The 22,118-nt window shown below is 38.1% G+C and overlaps 1 protein-coding gene across 1 annotated transcript in view; it reads left to right on the top strand.

Annotated features, from left to right (window-relative positions):
- MSANTD1 (Myb/SANT DNA binding domain containing 1) overlaps nt 1-18,630 on the top strand; it is a 40,715-nt gene extending 22,085 nt beyond the window's left edge. Inside the window, exons 3-5 of the mRNA XM_086747327.1 lie at nt 896-1,160; nt 8,495-8,779; nt 17,838-18,630. Coding sequence (XP_086603453.1) covers nt 896-1,160; nt 8,495-8,779; nt 17,838-18,078 — 791 coding nt within the window. The 3' untranslated portion in view covers nt 18,079-18,630. The remainder of the gene's footprint in view (nt 1-895; nt 1,161-8,494; nt 8,780-17,837) is intronic.
- Nucleotides 18,631-22,118: the final 3,488 nt, after the last annotated feature.

The following is a 22,118-nucleotide window of genomic DNA, read 5'->3' as shown; positions in this document are numbered from 1 at the left end:
AACACAGGCTGCATAAATAGCACCGAAATTACCAGGAATACAAAATACACATACAGTAATACATACCTACAAAGGCAAATTCATACTGACAGGACTGCAGTGTGTGCTTATCAGCAGCAAAGCATCTCAGGAAAAAAAAGAAAAGTGGCTTTATATTGAGATTGTGTATACATTTCTCTCTCTATTTAAACACTTAAATGCTATTTTGTGCATGTTCCTGAACCCAGATGCAGGCTCCTTTTTAATGAGCCAGCCTGCTTAAACATTTATTAGCTTAGAGATGTATAGTTTTCATAAAGCTGGCTGAAGCTTTTTGCAGAATATCTGTGCAAAAAAAAAAAAAAAGCTTTTTTTTTTTTTTTTTGTGTACATGGCCTCAGTCCTTGCAACCTCCTAGAGAGTCTGTCAAGGCGCAACTTAAAAGCTCGTTCAGGCGACCATGACCCCCTGCTAGCAGATTGTCTGCCTAAAAGGTAAGGGAGAGCTAAAAAAGAAGTAGAAACTTAAAAGTAGCTTCTCAAAGGCTGCATAGATCTTTTTTTTTTTGTTAAACCTAAAGTGTTTAAAAGCTTTAATATTGATGGCCTGTCAACTTTGTCCTGATTCTTTGGCTTTCAGTTAAAAGGTTTTTGTTGTTGTAGCTTATGCAGTTGCTCTGTTGCTATGGAAACGTGACATCAAAATGACGTTTCTCTGTTTAAAAGCTTTTAACTAAATTCCTGCCTGTCAGATGTAGGCCCCATTTTGTGCACTCAAGCTTCAAGCTGTTGCAAAAAGGTTTCATATGTTCTGTTGTCATTCAAATTCTTTATCCACATATGCATGTCTTGCACTACAAAAAACCTAAACTAAAAACTCAATCTATATTAAGTGTCCTCTTTTAAAACCCTTTTAGGTCAGTCAGCAATGGCTGCAGCAGAAATTCCCAGTTACATTGTCTCTTCTCAGACTGAGAAACACAGGAGGGCCAGAAACTGGACTGATGCAGAAATGAGAGGTTTAATGCTGGTTTGGGAAGAATTTTTTGATGAGCTGAAACAAACTAAAAGGAATGCCAAAGTTTATGAGAAAATGGCTAACAAACTCTTTGAAATGACTGGAGAAATTCGCCACGGAGAGGAAATAAAGATAAAAATTACAAATATGACATTCCAGTACAGGTAAGCTTCAGTTAATTCTTTTTATTTTAAGAGATTTTAGCAGGGACAACGCAGTGATTTTTGCCTTTCAGAAAGAAGTCTCCTACAGGAAATCTGTCGATAAAAGATTGAAGATTGTTCATATCGCTTTTAAAATTCTCTCTTGCCAGTGCTGTTACGTCATTGTTAATTTTTTCGCCCATTTCATGTCAAACTCCGGGACAACTTTGTTTCTTTATAACGAGCTAGCGTTGTTATGATGCAGAGGGATGGAAATGTATTTAGTGGGAAAAGAGATTTATTTTTTTTTTTTCCTCTTTGCTGAGGGGACTGATTGTGTTAGCTTGGCAGCAGCTCCTTGCAGTGAAACTCTGCAGTTTGAAGTGGCCAGTGAGAATCTGTATTACAAGGCAAAGTTTTAAAAAAATAAAAATACAGAATAATTTGGGGGTGGGGGGTGTATGCTGAAGCTCCTGGATTTTGTTCTCATGAGTTGAAGGGTTACACTTCACGGGGCCAAGAATAATTGAATGTCTTATTACTGAGTGACACACATTGCTATAATTATAAGCAGCAGAAGCGAAAGAACTGTTCTATCTGCAGAGGGAGAATCGATGTGCACCGTCAATAGTGCTCCAGAGGGGCCGGGGGGAGGGCGGAGGTGTCTGCGAGGGGATGCTGAGGAACAGGCAGCGTCAGTCGGGAGGGGAAGTTGGCTTTAGAAAATGCGAGGCGTTTGGGCATTTGTTGTTTGCAGGGGAAAAAAATAATTAGAACTTAACAGAAATATTTGCATATCTTCCCCCCACCCTTTTTTTTTTTTTTCAAATTCTTATCTCTGTGAGGCACAAACTGCTTCATACTGGAAATCCTGAGTGGTGATTTTAGCTATGTGCTTGTAATGCAAGAAAATCAAATATGTGACTCTTTTATTTAAGCTCTCCTCAAAGCTTGTATTAATAATAAAAAAGGTTATTACAGCAGGCAACCATGTTAAAACTGCTCGCTTTTCTGTAAGGCACCCTGACTGTATTTAATGCAGAGACTCCTCATCAATAGAAAACGAGCAAAAATTCCTGTAAACCCCTTAACTTTGAATGTCCTTCTTCTACATTTCTGTGATCCACAAGCATAATCTTTAACATCATTTCCCATAAGATTTAACTTTATATTTTCTAGCAAATGCGAATGTCTCCAAAACGTTGTGCTAACCCTGCTGTAATCCTTACAATTGTCTTCACCCAGACTGTAAAGGGGAAAGCTGGAAGTAAGATAAAATTTTGCCCAGCATCACCCAGCACTTCACACTGGGATGCTGATTTAGAAGTCGGGAGTTGTTGGCTCCCAGGCCTTTGCTCAGTCTGCTAAATCTGCAGTCCTCCTTGCTGAGAATTAACACATCTCGTGGCACTGAGATTTTACAGGTGTCTAGCAACGCCGCACGATATTTAAGTGCCATAATTGCCAAGTGGAATAGGTTATTTCTGTCAGCCTTTGTTCTAAATTTTCAGTGTTGTCATCAATCAGTGCGTCTCAGTTTTTCCAATGAGTGTTTTTTACTTTAAAGTTGCATTGGAGGAAGGGAAGAAATCAAATCACTCACCTATGTGCCCTGTGTGTGTGGAGGGGGAAACACAGCACTTTCAAAAACAAAATTATTCTTGCCTTTTTGTGAACTTCTAAGATTGCTTCTGCTTCTGCTGCTTTTCTATTTTGCAGTGCATTGCAGCTCCCTGCTTATTAAGATGCTAATTTAGGAGAGTTAGCAAACTGCCTTGCACTGTCACGGTGCTGTTTCATTTCGTACTCCTGAATATGAAACGCATCTCACCCATTGTTTGTTCTTATCCAAAGCACGCCTGTGTGCTTTGCTTTCAAGGCGAGGTGGTAGAGAGAACAGGGACAAACAAAAGCGATGACTTACAATTTCTGGTTTTCTGGGTACTTTTTGTTGGTGTGTGAGGCTAGGAGACGTTGTGATGAAACTGTAAATGCTGTGAGCTGAGTTGCCACCGACTGCTGGCTTTGCTGTGAGGCAGCTGAGTTTTAACCCATGTTCTGGTGCCTGGAGGATGCTTGAGGAAGATGCTTTACCTCGCTGTATCTCTGTGCATCATCCCTGCACTGTGGCATAAACTGAAAAGGAAGATCCTGCGAGTGGGAAAACACTCTATTTTGAGATAATACCAGGTTATGATTACGTAGGGTTGGTGGGTGTGACGTGGGAGAACGTAGCACCAGCCGCAGGAACGAGGAGGGTTCTGCACCCGAGCAGTGATTTCTTCCCATCGCTTCAGGACCCTTCACTTTTTTAGGCAACTGTTGACAATGTTGCAAAGGTGCTATGGTCTACAGCCTTACTTTGATAGTCAGAAATTAGCTGGATTGGAATATTTAATCAGATAATAGTATTATGGAGCGATGTGCCACAATTTCGTAAAAGAAAATAAAATTTCTGTCCTACAAATTGCTATACATATGTATATGCATGTACACATAATTTTTTTTCTAGAAAAGAAAAAGCAGTACTTGAATATTTCTACTAGTCCTTTTAACCAAGTTCATAGTTAAAAGTGGCATGTCTTGTCTTGGGACAACTCTTGGAACAGAAATTAAAGATCTGAAACATTAAAGGATCTAAAATAGAAAGCAGTGAACACATTTATAATGGTGCTTTCCAGTCCGAGGATCTCATGGCACTTTAAGATGCAGTTCCGCAAATGTTGTTTTGCTTATTTTGCTCAGTGAAAGCCATTACTCATTGTGCAGAAGGAGTCAAAGTCAGCCAAACATATACATAGGCAGGGGAGGAGCGTTTCATAGCCAGTGGTTATTGCAGTTGTGGCAGCTGATACAGCGACGTGCAGGCTGACGGTGGCACGGAGCACAGTACGGGCTCAGCACCCCAGTATTCACCCTGCTTCTAGGTCCGAATGGATCCCACGTGGAATTTTCTGCTGGCAGATAAAGTTAGTTCAGATGTAGTTCAGTGCACGTGAGCATCCGTCACAAAAGCAGTTTTAGGGTGATCGCATCCCATTCCTCCACGTCTGAGGTGAAAACATAATTCAAATGTTGAAATGCCATGATATAAATCTATTTTATGTCATTATTTCCTCCCTGAATTTTTGTGTTTATTTCTGCCTGCCCTATATTTCAACGAGGTGACAAGAGAATGGGAAGATGTTTAGAAAACACAATTAGGCTGAGATGGGGAAAAGCTTTCTTTATTAGGAGAAATGGAAAAGTTTGTGACTCACTTGGAAAGAAGGCAGAGAAATACAAAGGAGCTCTAGGGGTGCATAAAAATATACAGTACTGTTTTTCAGAATATAAAGCAGATATTTCTTTTGCTGTAATACAAGAAGTTATTTATTGGAATTGCAAGGCAAGAAATGTAGAACTAGTTAAGGTCATATAAATTTGTATTACACTGCATAATAAGCGTGTGGAACCCATTACCACTGAAAATCATTGACACCAAGAGAGGAATAGGTTATTATTATTATTATTATTATTATTATTATTATTATTATTATTATTATTTACTAAAGATTAGATTTATTAAATAAAAATACAGACATTCTTTGTCCTCAAATTAGGTAGATTTATAAAAAGACAATGGATTTCTGTTGATGGGAAAGGAAGCAAGTGTCTTTATGGGCGAATGTCCCCTCAAAACTTGTCCGTCAGAATTATTTTTGAAGTATTTAGCACCGACCTTTGTCTGAAGGGAGGCAGCGGGACGGTGAGCTGATCTGGGAGTGGTTCCTGTATTCCTCGGCATTACCGTGGTCCAAGTGCATTTGGAAGAAACTATTTAGGGAGAAAAATATATTGTGAGCTGAAGCAGTTCTTACCGGAGTCTCAGTATATTAAAGGACCATTTCATCCACAGTGGAAATTGGCTGGGTGGAAAGTTCTGCACAGCACCACAGGTGGAAGGAAAAATTTTTTGCAGGTGCATTTGAGTAAAATTCTGCTTTTAGGAATTGCAGTAGAATCGGAAATATCTGCTGTGGATAGATCAGCCACCAGGTTTTTCATGTTCAGTTTTAAAGACACCTGCGCGGTGAGCTGTGTGAACCTCCCTATTTATCCGCCTTGGAAGAAGGTCGGGCTGAGTCAAGGCTGCTGGAATTCAAAGTGAAGCTTTCTGATGCGCTGGTCATCAAAAGTTTTGCTGAGATGAGCATGTCAGCTCTTGCAGTTTAGCATCACTTAGAGTATGTGCTGAATTCTATTATGTAGGCTACTTGGGGCATTCGGCACATAAAAACCTATAATTAGTCCTTCTTCAAGAAAGCACTGTCCTGTCACAGCTAATATGCTGATCTTAATGTGTGACAGTGCACTGTATCTGTTCCTGTAATATTTCCACTGCCATAATACACACTGGCTTATAAAGGGGAGGTAGGGTTTGTAAAGCTTGCGCAGTGGTCCGCAGTTTTGGCTGATTGCTTCTGATGTTTAAAAAGAAGAGCTGTGTGAATGCAAATGTATTATTTTCAAAAACACCACCCTCCCCAAAGCCTAGGAAACAGGATGCAGCTGTTGCGTTTTGATTTGAATTGCAGTCAATTAATGTTAATGATTGGTAGATTTGAATCAGTCTCATGATTTGAATAAAAGATTAGTCTAATTTTTTATTTTCATGTGTACATGATAGCAATTAAACATTGCTGCCTGTGTAATGTGTTGCTATAGCCTTTGACATTAAGAAACGGGAATATTTGACCTCTGCTCAACAAATGATAAAATATAAGTGCAGCCAAATTACTGCAGAAACTTAAATTTGAATATTTTACCAGCTTTCTCTTTAATTTCAATAATTTATAGCAGATGCACAACTTAGTACTGTACTGTCATACATCTTCCTTTTCCTCACCATTGATTGGTTCATGAACACTTGCTATTTATTATTTATTTTGAAAGCTTTTCTCAGAAACCCCAGGAGATAGATCTTGTATCTATTCCTTAAGGCAAGTAGTAATACCAAATACTGTAATAATAATAAAAAAGCAATTGTGTTTTGAACAAAGACTAAAGAAAAAGGCAAGTTATAGATAGCTTGCTTTTTACTGACTAATAATGACGATTTAAAAAAACCTCTTTAGAATATAATATTGTAATAATTTTATTTTAGAAGGTGGATTAATAGGCACAGAGAATAAAGTCTGAGGAAAGGTCAACGGAGGCAGGAATTACTCAACCAGTGTCTCAAGACTGTTCAGTGGAGCGTTTTGGCAGTAGGGTCTCAAAGCCCATTAATTTCTTCACTTCTCTGCAATAAGACAAGCAACCACCTTTGAGATTAACCGGGTTGATAATGTTTTTCATACTTCAGATATTTGTCCACTGGAAACACGACTTTGATCCCTGAGTTTTTGGAGAGAGGTGTCAGTTGCCTCTGCTCTCAGCTGGATTTTAATAGAGCCTCGTGAAACAGCAACAGGTCTCGATAAAGTCAGCGTGAATTTATTTTGCAAGCTCTGCTGACTTTCTCACTTAGCCCTGTTTCTTACCCAATTTTTCTGCCTGGCTTGTTCACTTAGGCAGTGATTTGCCCAGTTTCAGAGTACTGAATGTTTGGCTCATCTTCCTTTCTCATTTCTGGACTGTTGCATCCCAGCCTTACTATTGTCCTGGTTCTTTTTAGCTTCTTCATTTTTCATTAAAACAAACAAACCAACCAAAACCACAGAGAAGCAAAACAAATAAGAAACCCAACTTTACATTTTGGAGGCCACTAAGACCTGCTGTGGTGTCAGCCCGGTATTTAGTTGTTTTGGGCCTGTGCTTGATGGATATGTATGTATTTGTAGGTTGTGCTAGATAGTCTCTGACTATGAAATTGCAGCGGCAGGTTGTGAAACATGTATGAAATTAAAATTTTGAATGCATAGAGGGCATAAAGATAAGGATGGCTGTGGAGGCTTTGCTGTGCAGGCCTATGATGTGCATTCCTAAATAGCTGGAAAAGCTCATCAGACCTTGCAAAGATGAGAAAAAGAAAGAAGAATCCTTAAATGGCTCAAACCTAAGCAAATCTTTCTGCCTTCTTTCCTCACTGGTGGATTTCCCCTTACCCTAGGCTGAGGGCTGTTTAAAAGGAAGAAATTCAAGTTCTCACTTTCAAGTTCAACACAATTTTTATCTGTTTACGTGTTATTTAATTCCATCCTTTGCAGGACTGCTGTGGGCAGGATGGATTCCCAGCAAGAAAAACCTGAGAGACTTCAAGAAAAGGGGGTGGGCCAGGTGTCCAGGAATAGTTTTTATCCTTTTTTTTTTTTTTTTTCCCCACAAATGGAAATCTCTTGCTAGCTGGGAGAATCAGATTTGGTTCAGCTTTTTATTCATTTGAATGAAATCTGGTCTATGAAAATGGAGCATTTGGCATTGGTCTTGCCTTTCCTGTTTTGTTCCCTTGCTGCATTTTGATTTAAAGTAACAAGATCCCAACAGGGAAAGGCAAATTAAAAGAAAGTCTGGGATTCTAGCTGGGCACTGGAGTTTCTTTGAGATGTATAATTCATTTGTACACCTTGGTTTTATATTTCTCAGAAAAAGTAAATAAAATAACAAGGAGTACCAAGAGGGATAGCAGTGAACTTTGCATTAGGACTAAATAATCGATCTCGTAATAAGATGCATGTGAAAGACAAGGTCATGGCTGATTGTCCTTTCACTGTAATATTTTTGTGCATGCTGTTTATAATGCATTGTTAACCATTTTTATTGAGGTTTTTTGTAAATTAATGAAATTCTGTACTTCTTCCTACACTGATCTTTATTCTGTAACAGATGAACAGACATCTACATCTCATGGTTGTTACCAGGATGTTTACCTGGGAAATTCAGAGCTTTTAGACAATATTAGGAGAAGGATATGAATTATCTTTATAGCCACTTTTATTCATCGTGGAAGATGATTATTCATTCTTCAAAGCCTGGAAGGACAGCGCTGGCCATAGTTTGGTAAAGTCTGTGGTGTGTTGCCTACTCTAGTTGTCAGGGACCACTGCCAGATTGGTTAGTCTGGCACTCTGAAAGGGGAAGAAAAATTATTCTATGACCACCGTAGTACTGTTTCTATTAGATGTTGTAATGGTCCTTGTATTGAATTTCATTTGGGGTTTGTATGCGACTTTTAATCACAGGTCAAAACTAGGAAAAGAAACTGAAAGGCTTCATTGGAGATTAAAAGAAAGAAGTGTCTAATTTTATTCTCATTAAAAGCATTCACTCCGACTCCTGAATGCGACCAGAACAAATGTTTTGAGCTAGAAGATCTGTATGAAAAGTACTTTTATAGGAAAACAAGCTTTAATGTTGTATGCCTTTTCTTACAGGAAATTAAAATGCATGACTGACAGTGAAACGGTTGCACCTGACTGGCCTTACTACAAAACCATTGATAGGATCTTATCCAAAGTCACAGACCACAGCGATGTGAAAATGCACGAAAATCAGCAACCAGGTCCTTCTACATCACAGACGGAGGCCTCGCAGTCTCCATCAGCTAAGTCCACACCTCTGTATTTGCCATATAACCAGTTTACATATGAAGGAAGGGAAGAGTGCTTTGAAGATGAACATTCAGAGAGCTCGTCAAGCTTGCTTTCTTACAAGCTGAGGTAGCATCTGTTTTTCCCCCTTTCTTGTATTTCACAGAATTAACTGGATCTCTCTGTGAAGGGGACGCCCTAGCAGATTTTTCTCTAACAGCTGTTGTATCTTTTCTGTAAATCACAAATGAGATCTGTTCCCCACTCTCAGCCACTTTGCTGAATTAGGGCATTTTTTTTTATTCCTTTATGAGAGACTGGAAGGGAGTAGGAGGACTGAGCAAAAAGTCATATAATATTGCCAAAACTCAGCATGCATGTCACTGCTCACATGAGGTAGAGTGTTTGTAATAGAAGTAGAGGCATGTTCAAGAGAGTCCTGCAGTGCAATCAGAGACATAACATACTGCTTAGATGATTTTTGGCTTGCTGTAGTTTTGCTTTTGGTATCAGTATGAAATTTCTCTGGCTTCAGCTATTATTAAAATGGTGAAAAGATGCAAACGAAATATTTCTGTGGACACTGAAATGCTACTCATGCAGTTTGAGAGTACATTGCAACATTTTAAATACAATTCGGAATGTCACTTTTTCAAAGTAAATGCTAGTTTGAGGATGGAAATGTGTTTCCTTTTTTGATAAGATTGAAGTTCTCTGGAAAGCAGCATTTTAACAAAAGGCAGAGTTGTACACTTGATACAAATTTTAGACTTCACTGGTCTCATTTTTCATCCAGAGTGGGGTGAAATAAGAGTTGATTACAGTTTTCTGGCAGGAAGAAAAGTTGATCCTAGAGATCCTTATCATGACTCTGTGCGGCTTTAACTGTAACAATTATCTGTCGGTCATGCAACTGAGAAGGTGTTGAGCTGGAAGAAGAACCAAACTAACAAGTTCAGATTATTGTTTCCAGGCCTGCTCTTGAATGAATAAAACCAGGGTAAATTCATTCAATCGTTCAAGCCAATAGCCCTTGAATAGCTGATTATTTTTTAAAACTTTTTTTTTAATTGAATATATATTATGGTGTATAATTCTTGAACTGTAGCAACCTTTTAGTTCACAAGCTACAGTTTTTTTCTTCATAGTTCGTTGTAAGTAGTTGATATCCCTGATACACAGTCTCTCTTGATTTTAGGATCTGCATACTCCAAGGCCACGCTTCTGATGCAATAACATTTTCCCCAATGCATAATTTGATTTCCAATAATATTATTTAATATTTCATTAGAAGGTCACTTTTCCACAAACATGAGGTATAGTTTAGTCATTAGATTATTTGAAAACATCAGACTTTGTAAAAATGCCAGATATTAAATTTCTTCAGTTTAAGGATAATTGCAGGACAACACAGATTTTGTAGTATAGGTGGCTGGTGGGGGAGGACAGAGGTCGCCACACCAGGTTTCATTACGGAGTGTAGACAGAAGTCAAGCTGATCAACCACAAATGCGTGTCGATTGTGCTTACAGTTTGCACGTGGACTCCTACATTCGTGTAGATGCTTTCATTCACAGCTAAAGCGGACTTAAGCCATTCCAACTGCATTATTTCCATAGTGATAAGATCTGGAAAATTTAGGCTGTATTACATTTTAGCCAGCTTTGGGTTCAGTGGTTTTTTACTTTGTCCAAGATAATTACCTAATCTATTTTAGTAAAAAATATTTTAGCTTTCCTTGGCCAGTTTAGAAATTGCAGATCATTTAAACCTAGCCTTTAGTGGCACAGGCTGGCTTTCAATCGGCTGCAAGTCTGTGTGGCGGGTAACGAGGCTTTGTCCTTGCAGCAGCTCAGGCTGCAGTGCCGCTGTTGCCTGCTAAGGATGGCTGGGCAACAGGGTTTGAGAGCTGGAGGGAAGGGCAGGTCAGCTGTCAGTGTGGTGGGACCCCCATAATACGTTGTTCCCTAACTTATGAATGCAGCCATCCTCTCACAGTCCCTACTGTAAAAGCATTTTATGCAGTATAATATTGTGCATATCATTTAACTGCAAGCTATGTATGTATTCACAAGCGAAATACGGTTCTGCTGTGTTTAAAAAAAGAAAAAGTTGAGGGGTAGACAGCGCTCGAGAGAGCAGTATAACATTTAGGTGAGCATCATGATCAGATTAAAAATTAGAAGGCATTTCTGATATTAATGGGGCATGTATCTGGTATTACAATAGACATGGGGGTTTTGAAAAGCTTGTCCAGCTTTGATCCGTTTCGTTTAGCCTGATGAATGAAGAGTAGGGAACCCTTTTTTGGCCAGAAGGAAATACAGCGCTTGCTAATGATATCAGATGGGTTAAAATCACTTAAAGCTGCCATGGTGGGACAAGGAAGAGAATTCTTCTAGAGTAACTAATGGAAAACTACAAACTGAGAAGCAATTTTCAGCTTTAGCAATTAGTGTATCATCCTGCATTTGAAAAACACTTTGAAAATGCCAACAAGAGAAAAAATAATTAGCATACAAAATTTGGGTCCATCCTGGCGTTTTTCTAAATGCCCTGGCCTCTAAACTGCACACAGTTGATCTAACAGATTCAAAAAATGAACTAAAGACAATACTGGGATTTGAAATTAAAATAATGCTTCAGGTCCTCCATTTCCCTCTCAATTTTTGTACTTTATGGCTATGCAAAACAATTATTTTTATACATATTTTAAAAAATATACAAATACATCTATATGTAAAATACAGATGCATTTTACAGCTGTATCTTTTACAACTGTATATTCCTTATTTTTCTGTGAAGCAGACTATGCACAGAGCAGACAAGTGTGCAAAGGAAGCTTACACTATGGGATTTTTTTCTTCAGTAATAAAAATCATGATGTGATGGCAACAGTGGATAGCAGAAAAACCCCCAAACAGTACTTTTGTTGTAGTAAACTTTTAAACTCCTGAAAACTTTACTGTTATTCCCTTAAACTCTCAAACACAGCTTTTAAGTGTCAGCTTTGTATTTTCTACAGTATCCTTAAACTTAGCAGGAGGCTACTTGGCTATAAAAGCTGAAAAAAAATATTGAATTTTATGTTTAGCTTTCATGATAAAGAAAAATGTCAAGATTTGTACTTCAATCAATAATACATACTCTCAAGCTAAAAATAGTTGAAACTGGGTTTCTTTGCATTTTATTTGAAATTCTTGGAGTGTAGGACCTTCTTACAAAAACCAACTTTTGCTAGTTAGTGTTAATATAATTAACGTGGGATAAAATTAATTTTTTTTTTTGGTTGCAGTTTGCAGATGAGAAAAACATTTGGAATCCCTATTTCCCTTTAATGGGTCGCCTGCTATTTGTTTAATATTGTTCTAACACTGCTCTTGGGCTTCAACAAAGCCTGTATTACACTGCAATGTCCATAAAACATCTGACAATAATAGAATTGTTCTATTATGATCGGATAATATAATGCAATGTGGTGGAGTCTGCTACTGCACCTTAAATTTTTAAAATCAAAATTCCTGACACCGCTATAAATGACTTTTTATCTAATTGAAAACAGTATTTTTCCACCCTGTGGACTAATTTATAGTCTTTATTTTCATTGTTAAAGTAATGACAGAACATAATTATACAGACTGTGAACGTGGTTCAGACTTCATCTATCCTGCCATGTCTATCATACTGAAAATGGGGGTGAAAGGGTTACTTTCCTAGATGAACAGACCATAATAAAACCACTATGTCATCTGGTCTGACTGCCTGTTAACCACCATCCATGTACTTGAATTCAGTTATCCTGGTGTGGAGCCCAGAAGTGTTGTGGAGGGGGTTCTGCGACATGCTTCCCTTCAGCAGAGGACTACTGCACTCAGGAGCCCCATGCCTCTGTTGTCCTCCACTTCTTTGTTCCTGTGATTTGTTAATTTTTTACTAGATATCCAGCCTAGACCTAATATATTCAGAAGATGGAGAATTCAGTCTTCTGTAGAGGGATCTGTTCCAGTGATTAATCCCTCGCTTAAACCAATGTCTTGTTTCTGATGTGAATATAGTGAATTAAACTTTCAGATGTTACTTCTATTTATGTTTATTTTCACTGGATAGGAGACTCTCTCAGTATTTTTCACTTTTTGCCTCAAGGTAGTTGCGTACCACGATCATGCCATCTTTGGTATCCTTTAATTTTTAAATGTAGATTAAATAATTTGGTACAGAACGTTTGCACATGGAGGAAGAGTAAGAATTGATAACATGAATTAACCAAGATAGGAATTGTTTAATAGAAGTGCATTAAAACATCGTGAGGATGCTAATTCAGGAAACAGCAGTTTTGGCAAAGCCTTTAATCTTTCTGAAATTATGCCATGACTATTTCAAATCTGAATGGGCAGCATCTACAAAGAAGTTTGAGCTTTAGGCTATGCGCATTATGTAGTGCATCTCAACTCATTATGCAGACTTGCTATCATAGCAAGATGCTTTGCCCAGGCTCCAAGCCATTTTTGTGGTTCTTTTCTACACTTTACTTCAAGGATGAGCCTCATTAATTCCTGAATGCATTTGGCTGTATTTGAATGAGCCTAGTTTACCAGAAGATCCAGGCTGCCCAATTCTCAGTCCTCAAATTCTGAAGATCTTTGTGCCGTCTCTAATATTAATATTATTTATTTCCAGATCATTGTTAATTGTTTTCCATAAAGGTATGGGTTATGGAGATCTACTCAGATTTGTACACAGCTAAAAAAGCACAACAAAGCTAGAAACAGCTGTTAGTAGTTGAAAGCCATAAATTCCAGAAGCTGATGGTACTAGAGACCCATTTGCCATGAAGTAGTCAGAAAGGAAGAATTGTTTTTATGGTTTTTGTGGAGGTAGCACATTTTGGTAGACAGATTACTCTTTGTATTCAACCCGTTTCATTAATTATTCACACACATCCCTGAAATGAGCCTTATTGGATAAATGTAGGCAATAAATCAAGGAACTTTTTTAATTGAACAGTGAATTAAATTGATCTTAGACAGGCAGACAGTAAATACATTTGAGACTTACCTAATATCTTGCCTAACTATGTCTGGAGGTTTTGCGTTGTTTCCCTGTGGTCCTCAATACACAGAATCATTTCTGCTCAGTGTCCTAGATGACAGGGAACATTTTCTTTCCCTTGGTTTGCTTCATTTGAACCCTGCCTGTCTGTTTTGGAGCATAGTGTGGAAGTAGCTTTGCAAGGTCCTGCTTGGAATACGGTCCCAATGCCAGAGCTCTTCCACACTTCATTTGTGTGGTCAAGGGAATACCAGTGCCAATTCTCTTGGAGGCTCCCTGCCCTAGACACTGGAGGCCCAAGAGTATAATCAGATTGTATTTGAGATCTTGGATTTCTTAGGCCCCTCTTTCCTCTAGATCTCAAAATCCACCTTCAGCGACTAGGCTTGGCAAAGAGTGGAGACGCTTCTTTGGCAAAGGTTGTGGATGCTGTCAGGATCTGTTGCCCCCCTGTTGTCACAGAAGTGTTGGCTGCCTAGGAATGCAACATGGAGAATCAGCAACAGGAACTAATTGGTGTTTGCTACAGGAAACATTGATAATTTCTTATGCTCATGCCTATAGATCGCCAAGCTAGACATACTCCTAGCTGAGACTATCTGAGGATACTGATGCTGGTGGGTTACTTGGTGCTGAACCCATATTCCTATCCCTGCTTCCCTCTTGACTTTCTTTTATAAAAAGTTACTGACATGCCTCTCTGGCGTGGTACCTAGGAGACCTAGAACTTCTCAAGAAAGATGGCTCAGTATCTGAGAAAACACTTCAGTGTTCAAGTAACTCCTTGGGGTACCAATGGACATTTTACATGGTTTCATTTTGCTGAGGGTTCTTTACAATTGTTAATTGCAAACAAACATAGAGAGTACTTAGAAGACCATGAAGAATCCTTGTGGCCTGGCTTTTGGGGAGACTTCTCTGGGCGGAAACCTGATTTTGAGCAAGCACTTGTCAGTGGGTGCTTTCTCAGTTATTAGCAGACTGCAGATGCTGCTGATACAGTTCCCCAGGTAGCTGCCAGAGGTTTTGCCTCTTTTTTTTTTTGTGTCTGGAGCTGCACAAGACAGTCTTGGACATATGGTTATGTCTTACAGGTTTTTGATGGACCAGATAAAATCCTGTACGGGCTCTAGGACAACACTTCAAAGATTTTTCTTCTCTTAAAAATAAGGCTTATTTTAGATCTTTCAATCCAAATCACTCCATCTCCTTTTTTTTTTTTTTTTTTTCATTGAAATGAAAAAAAAAAACGGCAGCCACAATTGCCAGGAAAGTCAGGCAATACTTGGTGCAGCTCAGTACCATTGACGCGCCTCAGATTTTCTCTCGTTCCTTATTAAGCACTGTTCTCACCAGGGCTTAAGCCCTCTTGTGGCTCTAGGAGCCAGTTCTTACCATAGCTACTTTCTAGTACTTTATGGGGAAAAGGCTAGAGATCCATCGAGTTTTCAATAATTAAATCCTCTGTGAAGTTTAAATTCTCAAGTCTAAATTAAAAAGGTGACTTTGGCTAAAATAATATCATAGTTTCATTAAGTTTCTTGCTCTTCCTGCCAGAAGGCAAGCATTCTTTGTGAATGTGAATGCAGTGATGGGAACCTTGGAATAACGGAATCAGTGTTGTCCTTGGACTGCTGTAGACCTTTTCCACTTGCTTGACCTCTTTGAGAACCACATTTCAAATAATTTTGGCCCTTAAGAGTTAATGGGCAAACAGAATTTGCTGTCAGCCAAGACGCGTTCTTGCAGGACTGTCTGGCTATGATAGTAGTGATCAGTTGCAAGCTTGACCCCCAGTTTGAGCAGAGCAGCATGTATTTATTTTAAGCACATTTATCTGATGTCCAGAATCAAATATGATATATAAGATCTGCAAAGGTGAGTTTACTTTGTATACCTTCCAAAGTTTTGTTTAGCGTAAAGATTACTTCTCTTTTCCCTTAGCGTCATTGTAGCAGTGTAATGGTGATAAAGCCCTTTTGAATTGTACAAGTAACTTTAAGTTCTTGGATAATTTGAAAGCCAGTGGTCTTTGTTCACCATGTTAGTGTATGTTTAGAAAAGAAGATAGTTGTTCTTTCTTACCTGTGCACAGGGGGTCAGCACATTTAAATGACTAAACAGTACTCAAACCGTTTCCCTCAATGCCAATTCTATTTTTTCTCTAAGATTTTAATAGCATTTAATTTAATCCACTTGTTTGTTTTCATAGACCTCATCCTTTTTAGGTCATTGCACTCTTAAATATCAAGGGCTTGTGTCTTTTTGTTATATTTGCATTAAGTCTTTCAGGTGCTTAGGATTGTTTATTTCTCTTGCTGTGAGATCTGAATGTCATAGTCACTGTTACACAAAGCCTGTCAAGTAGGATAAGAACATGAATGAAATTATGATACAAATCTGCCACAGCTGAGTGACCTCCCTCCCCACTCTCTTTTTTCACATTAATAAAGCACATTCCTCAAGACTTCAAGTTCTCTGTATTCAAGGATGTCTTGAAATCTGCAAGGTGTTGACATGACATACTACTCACAACTGTGCTATCTCATTATTGCATTTCACCCAGAAGGGATACTGCGCTTGGCAGAACATGACTGAGATCGCTGTTTGTGTGAAGGGACTTCAAGACCCATCATCAGACAACTTTGATGTGGGACTCCAGTCTGGAGTGACAAAGATTGTGAATAAACACGTGGACTGTCACTTTAAATTAGAAAATAAGTTAGTCAGCTGTAACTGGAGATTTTTAAGATGTGTAGTTCACTTGCACATTTGCCTTCCACTTGCCTTTCTTCCTTCTTCACAATTCAGCATGCTTCTTTCTTAGATTACAGTTTAAAAGAAACAGATCCATGTGGGTGTGTTCTGACTGGTATGCCATGTACGCTGGTTTTGAATTAATGGGTTGCGCTGTCACCCCAAGTTAGGACGGCCATGTGCACTACACATCTTGAGAGCACTGTATTGCTAGGCTTATCTCTTCTAAAACAAACTTAGCATGATGCAGCATAGAGGAAATTCTTAAAATATTAACTTGATTGCACACGGCAGTTCTGCAGATGACAGATGAGGATATGTGTTTGTCTAACTTTTATACCCTGAAGGAGCTTAGAGATGTTTCGCTAGAGGAACATCAACGTGACCAGGTACATAGACAGCCTTAGATTTGGCAATCTGGTGTTCTCCAAGGGCTACAAATACTCTCTTGGAATTTCAGAAGAATTTTTTCTTTAATCCAAATAGCAATTAATTACTATATCAAATACAGAGTCTTGCCTCTATATTATGGTGAAAACAAAAGTATAGACAGAGGGTTATAGTGTGCTTGAAATTTTGGTTAAAATGTTAGAGGAGTTTGAAGGGAAGTATGGTTTGTTATGTTAGTTGTCCTACTTGGCAAAACTTGTTATTAACCTAAATATGAGAAGGTAGCCATGGTATCCTATGTTTGTGACAAATACATTTAATTAATTAATAATAAAAAGAAAATCTTAAAGTGCAACTGGCAGATGCCTCTGAAAGCAAATATGAAATGTGATCTAATCTGTGACTTGTAAGAAAAGAGGGAATCTTGTAAGCTGTATCCTGCTAAATTTTTATATTGTTTATAAGGTTGTGTGATGGAATAGAGAAATAAGTGGTCAGTGCAACTGCTGTGTCTCAGTGCAAAGGCAAATTCTGAGAGTAGTATGCTGTAGTGGGATCTGCCTTACGGATGCGATGCTTTAAAAAACGAGCTGTAACTTAGCACCACACATAACAGTGCTGCGCTTTCTCCAGATGGGATGGTTACTGCAGCTTTAGAATGGGAGTTTTAATGGCCAGATGAGCAAAATCTCTCTCCCAATACAGTTTATAAATTCAATGTGTAAGAAACGCTTAAGATTAAAAAAAAAGATGCTTGGTATTCTGCAGGGAAAATTCTCATTTAAAAAAAAAAGAGATTTAAAACCTTTTACAGTAAATATGTATGTTTTGGCATGCACCTGAGAGGGAATTTATTGGAGAACACAGAAGGGTTTAAAAATAGGACTAGGTTGTAGCTTGGCCAAAAATGTAGTAAAGAATTTTAGGTTCTAAAATATATATTTTTTAAAATAAATATGAGTTTAATTGTTAACAAATATTCACATTTCAGAGCGGAAGAAAGACCAGTTAAGAAAAGAAAAATGCAAAGCTGCAGCTTCCAAAAGAAGAAGCTAAAATTAATGGAGGCCATGTTGGAAGAACAAAAGAAGTTGAGTAGAGCTATGGAAGAAACCTGTAGAGAAGTGCGCAGGATTCTGGATCAGCAAAACATCATTCAAGTTCAAAGCTTACAGTTACAGGAGAGAATGATGAATCTACTGGAGAAAATGATCTCCAAATCTAATGTGTAGTTTCCTTTGTGAATGCCTCTGAGATTACTGTTGATATTATAGCTATCCCTTTATTGCACACCATATGTGTGTCTGTTGCCCTATTCCCAGGTTTTCCTTGGAGATTAAAAACCTTAGTGTAATCTTAGTTAAGCAAAGAGAACAGATAATGCAGAGTGAGAGTTGTCCAGTATGATAAAATTAGTGCAATATATGCCTGAGTTGAATTATTTTTATACGGAAAGGTTAAGGGATCAATAGCTCTGGGAACTTCAGTACTATTTATGCTTAGGTCAGGTATTGTTTTACAAACAGTCGTGTTGTATATTGCTTCACATCTAGGACTATAGCTCGACCTGTTGTAGGAGAACGCAATAGTGCGTTACATGGTAATTGCATCTTGACTTTGCTGATGATTAAACCCTGTTTTGAAACATATGCTGTGATTGTACGAGTGACCTATGGTTCTTGTGAAGAGCTAGCTGGGACCATGAGATCCATTAATTTTAAACTCCATGCCTGATATGAATAGTACTCTAAAGTATTAGGGTAAAAATAGTCTATTCAAATACACTTTTGATATAAAAAGAAACCCCCAAACCCACCTTACTATATACTGAATACTAAAATGTATAGAAGATACTTGAAATTGCTTTTGATATTAAATGTTTAATTTTTTTTCATTATTAACTGGAATCTGTTGACTTAATGAACAATCAGCAATGAAAACTCTCATTTATTCTCTATCACAAAAGAAAAATATTGTACTGTGTGTATATACATATATATAAAATCTATCAAATGAAATAAAGAAAAAGAAGAAACTTATTTATTATTGCTGGGCAGGTAGTATGCTTTGAGACAGTGAAAAATACTGGGAGAGAGAACCCCGGTCAAAGGTTTCTGATTCTTAATTGCAGTGTAAAGATCTCCTATACCGATGCCCAAAATGTAGAGATGGAAGTGACGAAGAAGAGTCAGCACCCCTGCAGCAGCGTTTGCTGGCGGCACCGCGGGGGATGCAGTCGATGTTTCGAGGTGCGGTGTGTGAGGCGCATCCACGTCGGTGCACCACCAGAGGGAGCCGGAGGCACAGGGGAGCACATTTAGGTCGCGAAGAGGAAGGACCCGCGTTTGGTTCTTCAGTGAAATATGACATTGAAATAACCTTTAACAGAAATTCAAGAATTCGTCAGCTGAATTTCCTATATACCACTTCGTTTTCCGTTCTCCTTGAAAAACATATTTCTGTGGCTTTCGCAGTGTTTGCAGGACAGACGGTTAGATTCAGATACAAAGTATAGCGAGCATAGAATTTATGTTAGTGCTAGGAACCTGGGCCATTTTCTGTTCTCACTATTGAACAATGTCTCCTATTGAAACTTTGTTTTTGAAGGTGTTTGCATTTCCCTGTATAATTTAATGTATTGTTGCCTGGGCTAATGTTGGCTAAACTACTTTAAAACCCAGACCCAACCAATCAATCTGTAATTATGCTCGGTGAACAGGATAAAGCTTATACTCGCCTAGCAAATTAATAACATGTGGAAATATCTCTTAGAAGATTCTGCAGGTATGAAGATTAAGGATGATTAAGTATGTAAATGTGGCCTACAAAGCTTAATTCGTGATAACAGTATAATGCAAATGTAGTAGAAGACTGAACCTGCAGAAAATGGTGGCTGCTGAAGTAGAAATCAAATAACTTTTCTTCACCTTTACTACATTGATGGGGTGATTGGAAAAAGGGCAAGTGTCTGCTCTGGTTCTGCAAAGATAGAGTGATAGCTGACATTTAGCAAAAGTGAAATTCCAAATACTTTTTTGTATCTAAATTACATTAGTCCTATCTGAAAGAGAATCACGAAACCTTATTATATCTCTGCCTGCAGAACTGCTGGTAAAAGCAGGACTGTTCCTAATGTCATATACTTGCAAGAACATTGTCATACAAACATATAAGAGAGAGGGAATATATATTGTGTGCTTTGTCATGGTTTTGCACGTTCCAAATGTAGACCTGTCACAGGTTTGGGTAGGCTGATGTACCCATGTTGTAGTGCTTCCTGACACTTTAACTTGTTTACAATAAGATATAAAGAACATCTCCGTGAGAATTTATAATATTTACTGATATTATCTACTTGAACCTTATAGCAATTAAATCCAATTAATCAGCAATAACAGTGGCAGCATATTTGAACCTTGTACTGTAGGGTAGGTAGCCCCTCTCCTTGCATGGTATGAGAATTATAACTCCAGAGCTGTAGGAACACAGGAATGGATGAAATCCACTAATTCCTTGCCTGCTACCACAAGCAACCATGTCATACAATCCCTTTTGTTAATGTGTGGACCTGTCCCGTAAAATGAATTAGGTGTTTTGTCCACAGAATTATAAGAGCTGCATTACAGATGGGTAAGCTGCCATTTACAGAATTGCTTCCAGGCTTACTTCTGGTTAATTTATACCAATTTCTTACTCTAGCAACACTGTGATTTTTGCTGCTTTCTGTAGCATTTACTCTTGAGAGTCAGAGGTCGTGTCCCATGCAGTCCTTCAGAAGAATAACACTCTCTTATGAGGTAGGGATTATTCTGATGGCTGTTTTGCTAATTTTGCTCTTTGGGTTCATCCTTTTTAAAGATGAATGACCAGAATGATATATGGCATTCTAGGTGAGACTCTGAACATTGACTTACATAACTGCATTAAAGGAAGTGGTGTTTTCTGGAAGTTGTGAGATTTTATTTCTATATAAAATATCTTATTTTTTAGTAGTTAAATTTAGAAGTTCAATTTTAAAACCTCATATCTTTAACAAAAGCCTTTATTCCCATCCTTCCAGATTATCTCTGTTCTAGCCCTGTTTTTTTTTCCAGAGAGTGAACGCAGCACTGCTGTAGACAAATATAACTAGTTTTATGTATGACAGAATTTTTCTAATGCTCTTTTGGACAAGAGGTTGAAAAGTTCCTACCTACCCATAGTTTCTTTTTGCTGCTGTTTCTTATGTTTTAGTAAAGACTAAACATTTACTTAAAAAAATAGTTGGAGCGACTTTTCTGGTGGTGGTTTTTTTTTTTTTCCTAAGGTAGGCACAGATTTCTCATCTATATGGGACAGTTAGCTGCAGGTAAAGATATTTGAATGTTTGAGATATTCAGACTAATTATAACTCAAAAGGCCTGCCTAGAATTAAAATGCTTGGTAGAATTCCTGGTTTTGCAAAACTGAGACACTGCTTCTGTGTCTGTATGAGCAGGGAGTTTAGAGTCTAGTAAGTGTTCAAGGAGAGCAGATCAGGGGTTACTCAAGTTTATGATTGTAACTGTGACATTAAAAGAACTCCCTCATGGCTTGTGTGATCAACAAATAAACTGCAGCACAGAAAAACAAATGTCTTCTTTTCAGGGCAGTAACGGGGTCAACACAGTATGCTATCACTTTCACTAAATGAAGTGCCTCTATTACGTACACACACACAGATGGTGCAAATGGAAAAAATAAATAGGGGAGGAAATACACTTCCTGGAGGCTGATGATTTTGTAAGTGATGTAAAAATAGAATGAAAAGCAACCTGAGGAGGCAGATGAGAAAATGAGACATTGAGGAACATGCAAACAATTGAGGAGAAGTGGATTGTGATGAAAGGAAAGATGGGAAAAAATATGGTGGGCAAAGATGCAAAGTAAATGCTTCCAAACAAAGATAGTAATGACAGGGATGAGAAGGAACACAACACTTTAACAGACAGGAAAGTGAAAATGAAGAAAAAACATCATGTTGAAAGAGAAAAGTTACGGTATGAAGAGCTAACACTAGTGAAATTCTGTGCATTTTGAATAGACAGCTCCTACAGATAACTCAGACAAGTTATAAATAGCGTACAGCAAGTAGTGATGGTTTTTTTCCCACCAGAGAAAAATAAGTTGCTGGGCAAATATTTGTAAGCAAAAATATTTTTCACAGACTACAGAGGTTAAGTAATTTGTAAGAAGATTCCATTATCATTAAACAGCATTTTCTCCTGTTGGTAGTAACAATTTGCTGGTTAAA

The sequence above is a fragment of the Chlamydotis macqueenii genome, chromosome 4 (assembly GCF_036417535.1).
Source record: "Chlamydotis macqueenii isolate bChlMac1 chromosome 4, bChlMac1.mat, whole genome shotgun sequence".
Classification (NCBI taxonomy): domain Eukaryota; kingdom Metazoa; phylum Chordata; class Aves; order Otidiformes; family Otididae; genus Chlamydotis; species Chlamydotis macqueenii.
Note: the sequence above shows the minus strand (reverse complement) of the source record. Positions and strands in the feature narration are given on the sequence as shown.